At 42.3% G+C, this 17,441-nt stretch overlaps 1 protein-coding gene across 3 annotated transcripts; it reads right to left on the bottom strand.

Annotated features, from left to right (window-relative positions):
* Positions 1–1,345: 1,345 nt before the first annotated feature.
* Positions 1,346–16,295, bottom strand: znf335 (zinc finger protein 335). Of its 3 annotated transcripts, none has more exons than XM_086277346.1 (28): positions 16,092–16,295; positions 14,575–14,768; positions 14,176–14,452; positions 13,987–14,064; positions 12,550–13,674; positions 12,268–12,438; positions 11,940–12,110; positions 11,592–11,850; positions 11,329–11,506; positions 11,122–11,234; positions 10,997–11,015; positions 10,718–10,834; positions 10,429–10,505; positions 10,104–10,264; positions 9,779–9,999; positions 9,425–9,524; positions 5,890–5,978; positions 5,526–5,782; positions 5,282–5,396; positions 4,999–5,196; positions 4,491–4,633; positions 4,262–4,401; positions 3,986–4,083; positions 3,778–3,864; positions 3,205–3,288; positions 3,049–3,108; positions 2,303–2,408; positions 1,346–2,042 (listed from the first exon to the last, which is right to left on the bottom strand). In XM_086277346.1, exons 2-28 carry the CDS (start codon positions 14,764–14,766, stop codon positions 1,921–1,923), a joined length of 4,758 nt encoding a protein of 1,585 aa, XP_086133472.1. In that variant the 5' UTR covers positions 14,767–14,768; positions 16,092–16,295; the 3' UTR covers positions 1,346–1,920. The 3 variants fall into 3 exon arrangements, with proteins under 3 accessions (XP_086133472.1, XP_086133473.1, XP_086133471.1); XM_086277347.1 differs by lacking the exon at positions 16,092–16,295 and adding an exon at positions 15,526–15,931; XM_086277345.1 differs by lacking the exon at positions 16,092–16,295 and adding an exon at positions 14,898–15,474.
* Between the last annotated feature and the right edge of the window lie 1,146 nt (positions 16,296–17,441).

Genomic DNA, 17,441 nt, shown 5'->3' with positions numbered 1-17,441 from the left:
TGACACACTGAATCAAAACATTGATTTGAGGAGAAATGTACAGCTTTCACACACATACAATTCCACCTGACATAACTCTCACGTTATTTAATTTTTTTAAATCGCCTTTTAAAGTATTAACCTAAAACAACAAAAGGAACGGGAGGCAAATGTATATGCAATGAAGTGTCAATTCCATGTGCACGTAGCAGAAATACAGCTGGCCTGTAAACCTGGACCTGCATTTTAGCTGAGCCATATGTTCCAGTAACAGTTGAGGTCTTTCTTGAATGCAAGGTACATTTGGGGTGGTATGCACGCACAAATTAACTGATCCGCTGTACAAAAACCACTAAAAGATCCCGCCACATATCATTTTGGGGTGCAATAAGACACCACATGCACGTCTTTGTACCAGATCTCTTGATTCTACAAATGCTATGTGATCTGCTCTGTGATCTTTGAGAGTGACATCATAATGAAATGGCTGCAACCCTGCTTCTTAAACAAACTGACATAATGTGCTTTAAGTGACGCAAATTCTTGAAAAGCTCATGTTTAAAGCCTGTTTTAAAGTGTTTTATAGTGACACAGTTACATGGATGATTAATGCCTTTGACTTTTTTCTTTAACTTTATCAATAAAACAAGTGCAGCTTTCACTGACAGTACATCATGTGGTACTTTAACCTATGTACTATTTTCATCGGTTAATTTTGGAGTTGCTACAAACTTTGTAGCAACTCCAAAATTAACTGATAGGAAAAGTTTGTGTGTCTGTGTGCGTGGTTAAATTGTGGAGTGGATTAGCGGCTAAGGACGAACAATGTCCAAATATCCAGAAATTTAAATCAATGTGTAAACATATGATTTTCATGCAGTTCAAGGATGGGGCCAGTATTAAGCTACAGGACGCGTTTTCAATATAGATATGTTCAATGTGATAAGTTAGCATTGTTATACAACATATTACATACACTCAGGACGAAGCTACATAACTTGTCACAAAGCTCAAATCATGCCCAAGGTTCTTGAACATGACAACATGCTCACTGCACTCAGATGACCTCTACAGTCACCAGATCCCAGTCCAATAGAGCACCTTTGGAATGTGGTGGAACAGATTTACATCACAGATGTGCAACAACCACGCGATGCGATCCTGTCAACAAGGAGAAAATCTCAAATTTTTCCAGCACCTTGTTGAATCCATGCTATGAAGAATAAAAGCAGCAAAGGGATCCAACCCTGTACTAGCAAGGTGTACCTAATAGAGTGGCCAACGATTGCATTTATATAGATGGGATATGTTAAAACAGATACGGACAAGATGAAATAATTCTGAGCAGACACATTAAGGATTACATACATGTATAAAGTGATTTATTTGGTGTCAGCTTTGAACATATTAAACACTTTATACTCATCAAATCAAAACATGTCTTCCTTTGCACAACAGAAGACACATGCGAAATGTATGTACATAATATTATGTAAAAACAATATTGTGGCATTTTATTAATTAACTTATCTGATTACACATCAAAAATAAAGCGTGCCTTTTCATTTCATTCCATTCAAAAACTAAAATGTTCATTAGGACAGTTTCAATAACATGAAATAAGCCATTTTATCATTTTTAATAACATTGTCTTGCAAATGGGAGCTGTTGGGGCACATGTACACAATTCGGTTTGAATAATTAGAGAAGAGCCCAACGTTCCAGTACCTATGAATAAATTAGAAGCACTGCGTACAATAATTGAAATTTACAAGAAGCTGTTGATCTTGACTGATGCAGCCGCCCCGAGCAGGTGATGCTGGGCAGGAGATAAGGCCTTTTTTCACTTCACTGCCAGCTAGATGCATAAATAAGTTGAGGTCACTGTTCTGTTAGCTCATAGTGGTTTGTATTGGTCCTCCTCTTGGTGCACTTGTATCTCTATTCATTGGAGAAAGTAATGACATCATAGTGGATGCCCTGTTGCTGCAGCTCTTCCAGTTGCTCAGGTGTAGCCTCAGTGTAGACTGTCTGGGTCTGTGTCATGGCTGCGTCTGCTACGGCTGCAGGAACAAAGATCAGAGTTCATACTTTTCAGCTTTATTTATACTGAAGCTAATATTAGAAATAAATTATATTTTGGCAAGTTTTAAACCTACTGATGATGTTTGTTTATCACTTTCAAAAATGTCTGCATTTAAGGAATTACTTACTGGCTTTCCTGAAGAAACCTTATCATATATTTGGGACAAAATTATAAGAAATTCATAAAATCCAAAAACTTGGAACTGAACATCAACTGAGCACTCTCATAAGAGCCAACCTGTGACAGCAGAGTGGGCAGCAGCCTCCAGATCTTCAGCATTCACGATTTGTTGATCAGAGCTGACAGGTAGGTACTGGATCTGACCGTCGTGACTTACAGCAATCTACAAATAGAACAGAATAGAGTTTATTTCAAACGTGAAAATAACTGAGTTACAAGAACAAAAACTTTGTAAACACACACAAAAAAACCAAGATAAAGACATCAAGTTGTCATGAATATCTCTGAATCCCACACAATTATTATGCTTGAAAAGGAGTAGGATGAAGTTTACACTTATTTGTTCCCGCCCAATTTGCAAATCAATGTTCAGAGTTTGGCATGTAATCAGATAATATACATGTTTAACTATATACAAGTTTACACTCATATACAATACACACAAAACAGTTTGAGCTCACAAACCAAAATGACTAAATAATCTCTTTTATATTTGTTTTTAAATTTGAGTTATGTTTGGACATAATGACATTTCATTTGTCTATAAAGTTTGACTTAACTTTATAGACAATTCCATGTATATGATTCAGTTGCACTAGTTGTGAAGTTGCTCAATGTAACCAGTTAGATACTGGTTCCCATCACTTCAATTTAAAAATACAAAAGCTTCTAAATTTGGATGTACAGATGATTACACACTGAGAACAAGATTGGAGAAATCCAATAAAGTATTCACAAACAGCTCCCACTCCATCCTACACAGAGGTCCATTCAGCATGTTTTAGATCTTAGACCTGTCTCACCTGTTGCTCCTGGACAATGGTTCTGTCATGTTCGTACTGGATTATCTGTCCGTCTGGCATCTGAGGGCCAGTCACAGAACCAGTTACAAATGAGACAGATATCCTCACTATTAAATACTGCATATATATGCACCGTTTAGGCAGTCAAACACTTACCTGTATGTGGTTGCCATCAGCTACTACTACATACTCTTGAGGAAGTAAGTGTTGAACTCCATCCTGTGAGATGATATACTGGACCTGAAAGTGAACATGGGACAAATAAGGTGAGATTAAATCTAACATTGATACTGATTATACAATACCACAAAGAAGCCTTAGGCACTTTCATGATTATTGTGTTCTATCACACACAAGACTATAAACCACCTCTGAGGCCCCAAATTTATCTTGATGCATGGAGCCAGAATCAGACCTTCTTTTTGTACAAACATTTTTTTTTTGCCTTTATTTTATAGGACAACAAAGCTTTTCAGACAGGTAAGTGGGGAAATATAATGGAGGAAGACACAAGGCAAAGGGCACTGGGTCAAAATTAAACCCTGAACCTCAACCAAGTGAGATAAACTGACACCCATGAGTCAAAAGCAAGGGTGGCCATACAAACATGTTATACAATAAGTTTAAGCAAAAAATATACATTAAAATACTTTAAAATCACGTTTCTTAAAATTTTAATGCATACGCATTTTACATGCACAGCGGTAGAATGATTAAAATGGAACTCACCTCAGTCACCTGGTTGTCTCCCGTCATCAGATGCTGGACCGTCTGACCGTCTATGGTGGTTATCTGCTGGATGTATGCACCTTCCTCCTGATTAATGCACATTTAAGGGTTCTTATTTATCAAATGTTTAGCAGTTACACGTGCAAAATCAATCCATTTTGGAGAGTACACTACATACATATAGGCTGTACTGTGTGAGAGCTGTTACCTGGTCTGACAGTGCTTGTTCCTGAGCTACAATGATGTGCTCCTGTCCTAGAGCCTGCAGCCGCTCGGGAGTGATCACTGCCTGATGTCCCTGCAGGGCTGATGTACACACACATACACACATTAAAATATATTAACTTTGTGTTCATTTTTTATCTGTTTTACACTGAGGCCTCTGTTTATGGACTTCTGACCACTGACACCTTTGCGTTTACTGTTATTATTACTTTTAAGCACAAACTGTAAGTCTTGGCTTGTATGATCCTGTGTTTCTTACACTGTAGTGTGGCTAATGCCTCCTCATCGCTGTTAACTATTATAGTTTGCTGAGACGCAGTAGTTCGACTTTTGCGAGCAGGATTATCCTGATTGTGAAGACGCTCCATGTGAAACTTCAGATGGCCATTGCGGTTAAACCTGAGTTAAAAAAAACAAAAAACACTCACATTAATAGCTGTTCTGTACCTCTAATGCCTAATGAATACAGATGTGTTAGATGCTCCCACCTTTGTCCACAAAGTTTGCAAGAAAATGGTTTCTCATTGGTGTGCGTCATCATGTGTCTGCGTAGGTCTTTCTTGTTCTTGGAGGCAAAGCTGCAGTTTGGACACTTGTGAGGACGCAGGTAGGAGTGCTGTCCCATGTGGGTCTAACACAAAACAGAACATTAATCACAATTCAAAGGAGCAAAAGTTAGAGCGAGATGTTTTTCAAATGTCATTAAAATGGCTCAGAGTATAAATGTCAAACTAAATGAATATGGGGGTGTACACCTCTCAATTATTGTTTTTTTACCCCATTTATATTAACTCATTCACTGCCAGCCATTGGCAGTGAATGAGTTAAACCCATTCACTGCCAATGGCCAATTGACGTCTATAGACGTCAATGGCAGTGAATGAGTTAATATGAAGCTGTTTATCAATTTTAATTGTCATCACTGCCTCCAGTGGAAAAATCTAGCTAACGTTGGCCAACTTTCCACTGATAAATCTGGGGTTTGGAAGGACTCACCTTGACCTCAGGCCAGGAGGTGGAGGTGAAGTCACAGTCAGGACACTTAAAAGTATTGGCATCCACGTGCGCCCTCTTGTGGTTCTCCATGTCCGAGCGTCCATGGAAAGACTCCATGCAGATTCGACAGGAAAACCTCTTGGTAGTGAGACTGGGAGAGCCCACTGCAGAGGGAGAAGCTGGAGCTTCGCTGCTCAGCTAACGGAGAACAGACAACACAGTCAAGGAGTGGAAGACAGAGATAGTAAATCTGTTTATGGTATAAACTACAGTTGCTAGTTACCTCCACTTGTTGCAATACACCATCAGCCAGTGCTGATGTAAGATAATACTTGTCACTTTTCAAGCTCTCTGACCCAGAAACCTCTAAAGCTTGAGAAGGGCTAGACTCCACATTACTGAAAAGAAAGCAGTTTAATAAGATTAGAAACTGCTGAGACACCAAAATGTCCTTAATATGAAAGTAATCTCTTGCTTATGAAATATTTGAACATAAGCTACAAATTGGACTGTGTGTGCTATGTTACCTATATCCAGGACTACGGATTTCTTCAGCTGCCTGCTCCACCACACTGAAGTCCCCTCCCCCCTCATAGCCTTCAATGGCGATGTGGGTAAGCTCGCCTGTTTCAGAGGTGGCAGCCTCGTAGGCCTCTTGTAGCACTGTCTCGCCATTCTCAGAAACATGGAAGGTCAAGATCTTTTGGGCCTGACCGGACGCTGCTGTCACCGTGCTCCATGTTCCCTTCTCCAAAGCTTTTCCATCTGACTTCAGCACTGCTACCTGTGAAAAACAATCAAGATATATTTTACCGTTATTATTTTTTCGTTTATTTTATAGAATACAATGCTATCTTTCATGTAACCGTTCTGAAATTTTGATGAGCTGACCTGTAAGGAGTTCCCAACCAGCTCCCGTGCATTGCTCATATTCAGCAGTAGGTCCAGGGCATTCTGAGCAGATAGGTCGCTGGATTCAGCTGAGGAGAAGCACATGGAGAAAAGTTCAGAGCTTGTCATTCAGGTTATATATAACACCAAATCAAATCAAATCACTTTTATTGTCACATCACATGTGCAGGTACATTGGTACAGCACATGTGAGTGAAATTCTTGTGTGCGAGCTTCACAAGCAACAGAGTTGTGCAAAATACAAGAATGGCTACATCTGAAACTAATAAATATATGTACAATATATAATAGTATATGCATTTCTGGATATGTATACTAAATATTTTTCTACGTGTGTGTGTGTGTGTGTGTGTGTGTGTGTGTGTGTGTACACACATATTTTACAAATTAAATAGAGTAAACAATAAGTAGAATATTTAAAATAAATAAAATAAAATATACAGAGTGAGACATGTGCAAAACAGTGGCATTACTGTACAGTATGGAGTGCATAATGTTAAAGTTCCAGTAGTGAAGCTGAGGTGTCTATGACGTGTTCAGCAGTCTGATGGCCTGGTGGAAAAAGCTGTCTCTCAGTCTGCTGGTACGGGACCGGATGCTGCAGAACCTCCTTCCTGATGGAAGCAGTCTGAACAGTTGATGGCTGGGGTGACTGGAGTCCTTGATGATCCTCCCCGCTTTCCTCAGGCACCGCTTCCTGTAGATGTCTTGGAGGGAGGGAAGCTCACCTCCAATTATCCGTTCAGAGCACCGCACTACTCGCTGGAGAGCTTTGCAGTTGTAGGCGGTGCTGTTGCCATACCAGGTGGTGATGCATCCAGTGAGGATGCTCTCAATGGCACAGTGATAGAAGGTCCTGAGGATGCGAGGGCTCATGCCGAATCTTTTCAGTCTCCTGAGAAAGAAGAGGCGCTGCTGCGCCTTCTTCACTGTTTTGTTTGTGTGTACTGACCACGTAAGATCCTCAGCCAGATGTACACCAAGGAACCGGAAGCTGCTCACTCTCTCCACAGCAGCGCCGTTGATGGTGATGGGGGTGTGTACTTCTCTGCACCTCCGGAAGTCCACTATCAACTCCTTTGTCTTTGCGACGTTGAGGGTGAGATGGTTGTCTTGACACCAGTGGGTCAGGGCGCTGACCTCCTCCCTGTAAGCTGTCTCATCACTGTTGGTGATAAGACCCACCACTGTAGTGTCGTCCGCAAACTTCACAATGATGTTGGAGTTGTTAGTGGCCGTGCAGTCGTAGGTGTAGAGTGAGTACAGGAGAGGGCTCAGTACACACCCCTGTGGAGCACCAGTGTTCAGTGTGATGGGGGATGAGGTGATGCTGCCCTGTCTGACCACTTGGCGTCTGTCAGACAGGAAGCTAAGGATCCAGCTGCAGAGGGAGCTGCTCAGTCCTAGATCCTGCAGTTTCCTGTCCAGCTTCGAGGGAACGATGGTATTGAATGCTGAGCTGTAATCTACAAACAGCATTCTCACATACGTGTCTCTCTTCTCCAGGTGTGACAGGGCAGTGTGTAGTGTCAGGGCTATGGCATCATCAGTGGACCTGTTGTGGCGGTATGCGAACTGTAGGGGGTCCAGTGACTCGGGTAGTGCAGAGCGGATGAAGTCCCTGACCAGCTTCTCGAAGCATTTGCTCACGATGGGGGTCAGGGCTACAGGTCGCCAGTCGTTTAATGAGGAGATGGTGGAGGATTTGGGTACAGGGAGGATGGTGGCCATTTTGAAGCAGGCTGGGACTACAGACAGAGAGAGGGAAAGGTTGAAGATGTGTGTGAACACTCCGGCCAGCTGAGCCGCGCATGACTTGAGGACGCGGCCGGGAATCCCGTCCGGACCAGTAGCTTTGCGTGCGTTCACCTTCCTGAAGCACCTCCGCACATCCTCCTCAGACACAGTGTGCGCACTGACGTCATCCGCGGTGCGCACACTGTCCGGTCTCATGGTGTTCGCTGCGTCGAATCTAGCGTAGAATACGTTTAGATCCTCACACAGAGAGGCCGTGGTCTGCGGTGTGCTGGTTTTCCCTCTAAAGTCTGTGATCGTGTTTAGTCCCTGCCACATACTCCGAGGGTTGTCAAACTGTTGCTCCACCCTGTCCCTGTACTCACGTTTGGCTGCTTTGATCGTCTTCCGGAGTTGGTAATGTGCGTGTTTGTAGTCCGATGTGTTCGCGGAGGCAAAGGCGGTGCTCCATGCCGCCAGTGCCGCGCGAACATCTCCGTTAATCCAGGGTTTTTGATTTGGGAAGGATTTAACTGTTCTGGATGGGACGACATCTTCCACGCATTTCCTGATAAATCCACAGACTGAGTCTGTGTACTCATCAATGTCTCTAGCAGCCACGTGAAACATTTCCCAGTCCGCGTGATCAAAACAGTCCCGCAGCGCAGACTCCGATTGGTCCGTCCAACAGTGCACCGCCCTCTGGGTTGGAGCTTCCTGTTTCAGCTTCTGCCTGTAGGCGGGCAGGAGCAGGATGGAGCGGTGATCTGATTGGCCGAATGGGGTGCGGGGGAGGGCTTTGTATGCATCCCGGAAAGAGGTGTAGCAGTGGTCGAGTAGCCTGTCTCCATGAGTGTTAAAATGGATGTGTTGATGGAGTTTGGGTGAGACTTTCTTCAGGTTTCCCTTATTAAAGTCTCCGGCTGTGATAAACGCTGCCTCTGGGTGTGCGGTTTCCTCGCTGTTGATCGCGCTGTACAGTTCCCTGAGTGCTCGGTCAGTGTCGGCTTGTGGGGGAATGTAAACAGCCGTAATAATCACTGCTGTAAATTCCCTCGGTAGCCAGAATGGCCGGCACTTAATCATCAGGTACTCCAGGTCCGGTGAGCAGAAGGATTTGACCGGGTGCACGTTCGCATAATCACACCAGCTGTTGTTGATCATGAAACACACACCACCGCCTCTGCTTTTCCCAGTAAGATCCTGTGACCTGTCCGCGCGATGCACGGAGAACCCCGGTAGTTGTATTGCGGAGTCCAGTACTTTGTCCGATAGCCAGGTTTCTGTGAGGCAGATCACGCAGCAGTCCCGCATCTCTCGCTGGAATGAGATCCGTGCCCGAAGCTCGCACAGCTTGTTCTCCAGAGACTGCACATTAGCCAGTAATAAACTGGGTAACGGTGGTCTGTTAGTGCGCCGTCTCAGTCGAACCAGAACGCCAGATCTTCTCCCTCTGCGTCGGCGTTTGCGGCCTCCATGGACAAAGAACAAAGGCGTCTCAGGTGAGATGAATGGGGGGTCTGCAAACGGAGCGTCCGTGTTGCAAAACTTGAACTCCGGAAAGTTATAAGAAAGACCGTCTTTTATGTCCAGTAAGGTTTGTCGGTCGTACACAAGGAGACAAGTGCTACTCGCAAAAAAATGAAGGAAAAGTAAAATTAAACACAGAGAAAAGCTGTTGCTTGGGGGAGCTCGCGACAAGGCTGCCATACTCGGCGCCATCTTCATCTTCATCTTCACCATGAATATTTAATATGTTTTCAGAGAAATCCTTACTGACCTTGTTCATAGATGATCGTGGTGTTTCCCAATGCGTCCTGGGACACTGAGGCGTTTTCCATGCCCTGCATGGCTTGCAGTGTTGCAGAATCCACAGTGACCTAATAAGATCATGTTGAAAAAAAGAAATAAAGACAGAAAGAAAAAATAAAACAAAAACTATGGTTATTCTTTAAGAGTAAATAATATTTCTAAATTTTGCAAATTGCTGAATTTTCATGCATATGGACATTTACAAATTAAAAAACAAAAAACAAAACATACAATCTCATTATTTTGTTATTTTCATGTTTTTTTCCCTTCTCACCCCCCATTGGCATAAAAGTAACACAAGATAACAACAAATCAAACTCACAATAGTGTTCTGCAAGCTCTGTGTGTCTTCATGTTGCTGTTTCAGCTCTTCTATTTGCTGCAGGGTGAAGAAAGGTCTGCGCCGTGTCTTTACAGGCTCTTCAGGGTGAGCCAAAGACCACTCTTCAAATGCCTCAGCGTGGCGACACTGCACATGAAGGCGCAGGTTCTTCCTGTGCTTAGTCATGAAGTGACACATATCACAGGAGAAAGGCTTCTCGCCTGGAGAAATTTAAAAAACACACAACATCAATAAGTGAATTCAATAGGTGAATTTAAACTCAAGCTGTTTAAATTTAGCGTTATTGTCTTTCTGCTGCACTGACCTGTGTGTTTGATGGCCAGATGGGAGACGAGAAACTCCTCTTTGGAAGTAGAGTATTTACAGTAGTCGCACTTAAAAGGCCTGTCGTTGGTGTGGGACAGCTGATGGTTGAGCAGCAGCTTCTTGTTGTCACAAGTGTAGTCACAAAACTCACATTTGAACCTGTCACATTAACACCAGAGGGGCATTAGTTATGATATCACACTCACACCTAAATTACTTATTCGACCAAAAACTATTAACTATTGTGATAGCCTTGTTTTTAAAAGAAGACTGACTGGTAGATGACAGAGTAAAAGAGGAGGAATAGAAGTCTGAGTACTGACTTGTTGTCCTCAAGACTCTGGATGTGGGTTAGGAGGTGCATTTTGAAAGTGTAACGCTTCTTGAAGGATTTTCCACACTGCAAAGACAGAAAGGCATCTTAAACAAGAAAGTAAGCAAACTTCCTAGTGGAAGAAGAAAGCAGGAGAGAATATTCATTAGTACTGGTGACACACCTCTGTGAGATAGTGAGATTACCCTCTTTTTTGTTTGTTTGAGTTGCCATATTTAATTTAAAATGATAAGAATATGAAAAGAATAGTTCTTGAACTGCATAATCCTCTTTCTGACCTTATCGCACATGTGTGGTTTCTCTGAGCTGTGGGTTTTTAAGTGCTGAGTAAGTCTCTTTTGCATGGGATACACCCTGTGACACACAGGGCAGGGGAACTCCGACGCCTTCGGCACCTGCAATAATCAGACTAAAAATCACAATGCTGACCTCTTACAGTAAGTAGCAACCAGCAAACAACAGAAACTGAAATTCTGTCAGATTATTTTGTAGAATTATTCTTAAACCACATATATGCCAATAAGTATTGTAGATGGCATTCAAATATAAATTCTTACCGACTCTGTCTTCCTTTTCCTGCAAGAGGAAAGAGAAATAATCAGTTATATCATCAACAGAAAACTTTATGAACATGTTCTTTTTCAGGAATAACTGAGTTTGACCACAGTTGCGACGCTCATACCGCTCTTTGTTGTGGACTGCCGAATGCCGAATAACATCTTTCTTGTACACGCTTGTGTAATCACACTCCTCACATTTGAATGGCTTGGTGCCCTCGTGGTTGAACATGTGCTCCTGTAAAAAAAAAAATGTTTTAGGAAACTGTGGAAACATGCAAATAAACTGAGGTTAACTTGAGTGTGTTGTGATCTGTTTTATTGCAACTGACCTTGAGCGAGGACCAGCGCTTGCAGCGATAGTTGCACTGCAGGCACTTGAAGAGCTCCGGATCATTGCCTTCATGTGAGTCGATGTGGAAGCGCAGGTCTTCTAGAGTGAGGAAACGTGACCCACAGATGTAGCAGTTGTGAGGTCTCAGCAGTGGTTTGAGAGATTTGTAGTGCCGACTGGGAGATAACAAAGAGAAAGAAGAAATTAGTGCATTCTAAAATATTTTAATGGAATTTATAATAAAATGTTAAAAAGACTTACTTCCGATTCATATACTTCTTATATTTCTTGCGAAGGAAGCGCCGGGATGGTCTGCCACGTTTTCTTGGGAAGTACTCCACCTCCGTCCGTTGGTTGGATGAAGGATCTTTGTTCTCAGAGTCTGACTGGCTAATTACTGCCTCAGGTGCATCTCCATCAGTCACCGTGGGTGCACTATTGTCTAGGCCTGAAGAGCTTGCCTCTTCAGACTCATTAGCATCCGAACAAACCCTAGGCTTCTTAGCAATACTTTCTGCTTCTGCAACAAAAGCGGAAAAAGGAGAATATATTTGCCTAAGGTTTTGCATGTAGGCTCTCTAGGCTCGCAGTGATAGGCTGAAAACTCACCTTTGCTGCTGTAGCCTTCATCTACAACTGAGTACTTCCTTGGACGGCCAGCTTTACGTCGGGGACGCCCTTGAGGAGAAGAGGAGGAGGAAGTGGGAGTTGCTGACTTTTTCAGAATGGCAGGTGGTCTTCCTTTGGAATCTTCATCAGCTGGGTTGTAGTCGCTGTCCTCTGGAGACAGATTATTTTTAATCAGTGTGAGGGATAAGTGGAAATGACAGTGAGAGCTATGTGATTGAGTAAATGCTCATTAACAAGAAAAGTATTAATGTTATAATCTATTCAAAGACAGAAATTTGCATATTACATCTATGTCTTTTTCACTAACTTTCAGGATCATCAATAGCACCATCATCCACAACGTCATCCTCCTCTTCTTCTGCTGCTTGCTGGGACTCTGCAGCCTTCATCTTTGCTGCCTCCTCCCTCTCTGCCTTTTGACGGGCTAAGGTCTCACTTTTAGGAGGTCGTCCACGTTTACGCTTCTTTGGCATTTCCCCTAAAATTGTAAAAAGAAAAAAAAAGGAAAAAAAAAAGAAAAGACATTTTATCTATATACTACCAAGCTTGGTGAGATAACAATGTCATGGCTATTATTCTGCTAGCTTACCTGCAGGTTTGAAGTGTTTGTCTCTCATGTGGTTGATAAGAGTATCTTTGGAGGCACTCTTGTATGGACACATTTTACACTTGAACTGCTGCACGATCACTACCTCCATCATTTCCTCTAACTCAGCCAGGTTTGGTGGTCGTTCTCCAGAGCCTTCTGCTACAGTTGATGTCTCCATGTCCCTGCCGAGCCCAGCTTCATCCTGAGAGCCTTGGGGCTCCTCTTTGCTGGGTGAGCAGTGCTGGGCCAGCTCAGGTTCTGCATTAGAGGTATAGGTCCCACTGCTGCTGATGAATGGGCCCGGCTGGCTCTCGCTGCCTTCCAGTGCCTCTGGAAGCCCACCTGAACCTGCCGTGTCTGCCAGAGGATGGTCTGAAGAGGAACTGTCGTCAGTATAGAGAGAAGCCTCTGGGCCATTGCTGCTCTCCATATAACAGGAGTGCTGGGGCTGCTGTTGAGAGTGCTGTGGCTGATCTGGATCCTGGTTCTCATCATCATCTTCATCATCGTCGTCCTCCGCTTGGTAACGAGAACAACCTGGCTGCTCAGAGTCTGCAGCTACAACACATTCCCCACCATACTCAGCCGCATACTGACGACTTGTCTGAGTCCGGTGATCTGCACTACTGTCAATGTAACTGCGTGAATGATGTGGCCGCTCCCCGTCATCCACTGCACGCCCAGGATACCCAGCACTGCACTCCACCACATAGTGACTTCGGCTGGTAGGATTTGAGTCAGCTCCACTGCACCCCACATAACCAGGCAGATCCTGGTCACTGTTATTCCCACTATAGTCAGGGAAGCCTGAACGGGAGCGTGTCTGGTCAGGTTCCTCGCCTGAACACTCCACATAGGAAGATGAAGATTCCTCTGTCTGGTCTGGACCATCTGCACTGCAGTCCATGTACTGGGAGGGGTGGGAGTGCTGTGGCTGGTCAGGCTGGCTGCTGCTGTCTTCTAAGTAACCTGAATGTCCAGGCTGATCATCGGGCTGGTCAGGCTCAACATTGCCTTGCAGGTCTCTCTGGTCAAGACAGGTGGATGTGGGACCTTCGGCAAGAGCTTCTATTGCTATACGATTGGACAGGGCAGAAGATGACATCTGAGCTACCATAGGAGCACCTGCACCAATAAACAAGGAAATGATTAAAAAAATATTCCTGAACTTTGTTTAACTTTGTTGTCATCAGCCTAAACAGATTTTAAGTATAACAATATAAATGTATATTGCTTTAAAATATAAACACATTTCTAATGTAAAAATTATTTTGCTAGTGGATAAAGATCAAATTAAAGCATTCAATTCATACATACATGACATTTACAAGCACTGTAAACAAATATAAAACATATAAGAGTCATTTATCAGAATTATTATTTTAAATTATTCTGGCCAATTGAAAGATGATAAGTTAGCAGGAACACCCCACTTACCGTCATCTGGACCTTGTAGTATTAGATACTGGGTTGTTTCTGCACCCCCATCTTCTGCACTGGTCACAGCTATACAACCTAAAAGAAAAAGATATAAAATCTCATGCCATAAAGTTTTCAACATAAGACAAGTTCATCGTTCTCTTGTCAGGACATGATGGAAAACGAAGAGTCATTAAAAACATATACCATTCATGATATCGGGGCCGATGGTGGATTCTATGATCTTGTCAATGGCAGACCCCAGATCTGATGAGGTAGAAGCAGTTGAGTCAGAAACCATCATAGCCCCTTCAGAGACAGCACTCGAGTGGACCAGCACTTGAGCTGACTCAGACACAAGCACCGACTGAGTCACCGTGGAGACACTGGACACACTGGTGGACTGGGCCACTGAAGAGGAGTCTGGAAGATGGACCGATGAAACTCTGACATCTGTGCTAGAGCTTGTTTCTGGGATGAACACCTTAAGAGTGAGGGAAAGAAAGGATGACATCTGGAAACTTACAGATTAAAAAGCTACATTCATCGCTGTTGTTTTTTTTGTTTTATTTTGTTTTGTTTAACCACACTGTATTTTTAACTTACCACAAGTCCCTCCGAGCTCTGTCCAACATGGCAGTCAGACTCTGGGGCCTGTGCATGAGAAGCAGCAGCATCACTGCTGTCTGCAGACATCGCCTCTGATGACTCCATTCCCATGCCACTTTCAGATGGCTCCTCCATCCCTGAGGGACCTGCATCACTGCTGCTCTCCACCTCATTTTCCTCCAAATCCATAACTATCCACAAGAATGAAACAAAAAAAATTAACCAAACTACTCCACCTATTTCTATTTTCCAAAAAAAAAATAGATCTACACTACCATACTACTGTACTGTAAATCTAAGGTGTCATCTCTTAAACATACCTTGAATATCCATACAAGTACTGTATATATAGATATATGCAACTTGCACATAGTTTAAGTACGAAGGAAGATCACTATTTGTTTTTAAAATTTAGACACTCTAAGCTATGTTATATGGAGTTAAACAGCAACGTATTTCATAACTTTAAAACCAGTAAGACCTGCGGACATTAGGGGCTGAAAAAAAATTGTCTAACTTAATCAACTGTATTTAAGTAAGAGTGTATTTGCTGAATAAGGCTGTTGCAGTGGATCATAACTTGTATACTGCCTAACTCCTGTCAATCAGAGCCAACTCTAAATGACCTCTGAAGGTTTTGTGGTCACTTCTCTGTTTCCAAGGTCAGATTGAACTCTCTATAGTTTGCATTTAGTTGGAAAGACCAAACTGAGCAGTGCACACTAATAGTTTGCTTAGGTGTAGTTCCGATAGATTGTTAGTTTTCATAAACTTTATACTTCTTTACTGGTTAGAGTTAAATATGACTTCATTTGTTATAGCAGACTATGTTCAGATAATGTGTACTGTAGTAGCTTTCCATTGCAGCAACCACTGCAGTGCTTGATATTGTTACACAGTTTAACTAAAAGGCATTACGTGCAAGTGAGTTTGTTTCTGAGCATTTACCCCAAAGCCTTTTGCTTCTGTTAACATCGTATCTTTTGACTCTTTATTTTTAGTAAATATCATGGGTATCTTGATTCAGGGAAAGAAACTCTTGTGATTTTCACACTATCATAATTTGTTGAAGACCCAGGAACAAAGTTTTTTATAAACTTGCTCACGACCAAAACAGCTAACTGGCTAGCTTCCATATAGCTAACCAGCACTGCTGTTCGCTTAACGTCGGGCTTTTGTGGGGCTAACAACCGACACTTACAATCATAGAACTTGTGTTTGAGCAGCACAGTACAGTTATAACCTAAATGCTTCTGCTAAGTCGCCATATCGGGTGTTACGTGATGCAAAATAGCATGCGTTAGCCTTTTTTAAACGGGCCTAGCTGCCCTTCATCCTGCCTGCTCCGCGTCGCCATTTTATACCAACTAACCCACTTTTCCATTCAGGCATTCTGAAAGCTCTACTGGGGACCTCGAGGGCCTCCGCTGCGGCAGACCGCCCAAATTCTCTCCCTGAAGAAAATAAAAACAATTTCCATCTTCGGCAGGAGAATCGCAGCTCTTTTTTCTTACCGTATATTTTCGAGTAGTAGGGTGTCCTTTGGTGTGGAGGCGCTAATTCGAACAGAAGTTACTAACCGATAATTGTTGCTTCATTCTAGTCGGGCACCATGAGTATCTCCTCGCTTCCTGTCCGTGCAACCGGATCTTATTTATTGTTTTTATTCAAAACGGAGCTTTTTGTTTTAACCAGTCTTAATATTTTTTTATTAACTTCAACATTTTATTTCTAATAATCACTTGATCGTTTTTGGTTGTTGCAAATATTCGTGAGATATTACTATGTTTTTACTCATTGAGTGGACTATTGTTTTTAAGAGGAAGACGTATTACGTAATTGGGTGCGGAGTAATATGCGTGCACACTAAACCTTTAAGTTTCATAATGCAAACTAATTCATTTAAAGCGAAATGGTTAACCAACTTACTCAGTGTCAAAGATATGTTTTGGAACACATTTCTAAACCATGTTTTACCATGTTTGATGGGTGGGGTTACATTTTTGCTTAAATATTGATTATAAAACAGAGAAGCTACCTGTGAAATGTTCTAGTTTTCATAAACAAGCTCTTCTAGTGTGGAATCTTGTATGAAAGCATAATGTCTCTCCAACCAGTCAAATGGAATAAATTACCAATGCTGATTTGTGAAGGCAGTGTCACTAAAAAGCAATATTCCTATAAAGGACAAACACTGACCCTCGATATTAATTATTCTTGTTGTGTGTGTGTGTGTCAAAATGTTTTGGAATGATGTACAGCAATATATTGGACAAAAACTGAGGAAATGATAATTAAAAACCTAACATACTGCATTCAATTTTTGCTGCTTGTAGGAAAATTTCATATTCATAAATCAGATATGCTCCAAACCAAGTATTGACCACTTCTGTCAATACTTCTACTTCTGCAGCTTCTTCAGTGTTACTATTGGTCTCTTGAAATTCTCCCTGACCAGTTTTCATCTTTGAATTAATTTTTAGGGGGGTCATTCAGTTCTTTGCAATGTCAGTGTTGTCCCATATTTTCTCCGGCCTTATTTTTGTATTTTTATTTTTGTAGTAACTGATACTTTTCACCAGTGAGATCCCTTTGATGCTTTGTAAGCTCTTTACAAAACATGACTTTTCTTACAACTGAGTAAATGCCAAGAAAATCCTCCCAGGGCAGCTGAACTTTAATTGGGGTTAATCGGAGTCTTTTAAATTGATCGGGGGGGGGGGGGGGGGGGGGGGGGCTGTTTACTCAAGACGCTTCAACCAAGCATTACTTGAAGGGTGTCTACACTTATGCAATAAGCTCATTGTATTGTTTAGTTTTTAAAAAAATATTTTTTTCTGTAACATATTTGTTTGTTTTTTAAT

The sequence above is a fragment of the Aulonocara sp. 'chitande type north' Nkhata Bay genome, linkage group LG20, assembly GCF_057382095.1.
Source record: "Aulonocara sp. 'chitande type north' Nkhata Bay isolate Kocher_YH1m ecotype deep benthic linkage group LG20, A_spYH_male_GT1.1, whole genome shotgun sequence".
NCBI lineage: Eukaryota > Metazoa > Chordata > Actinopteri > Cichliformes > Cichlidae > Aulonocara > Aulonocara sp. 'chitande type north' Nkhata Bay.
This window is presented reverse-complemented; position numbering and strand designations above follow the sequence as displayed.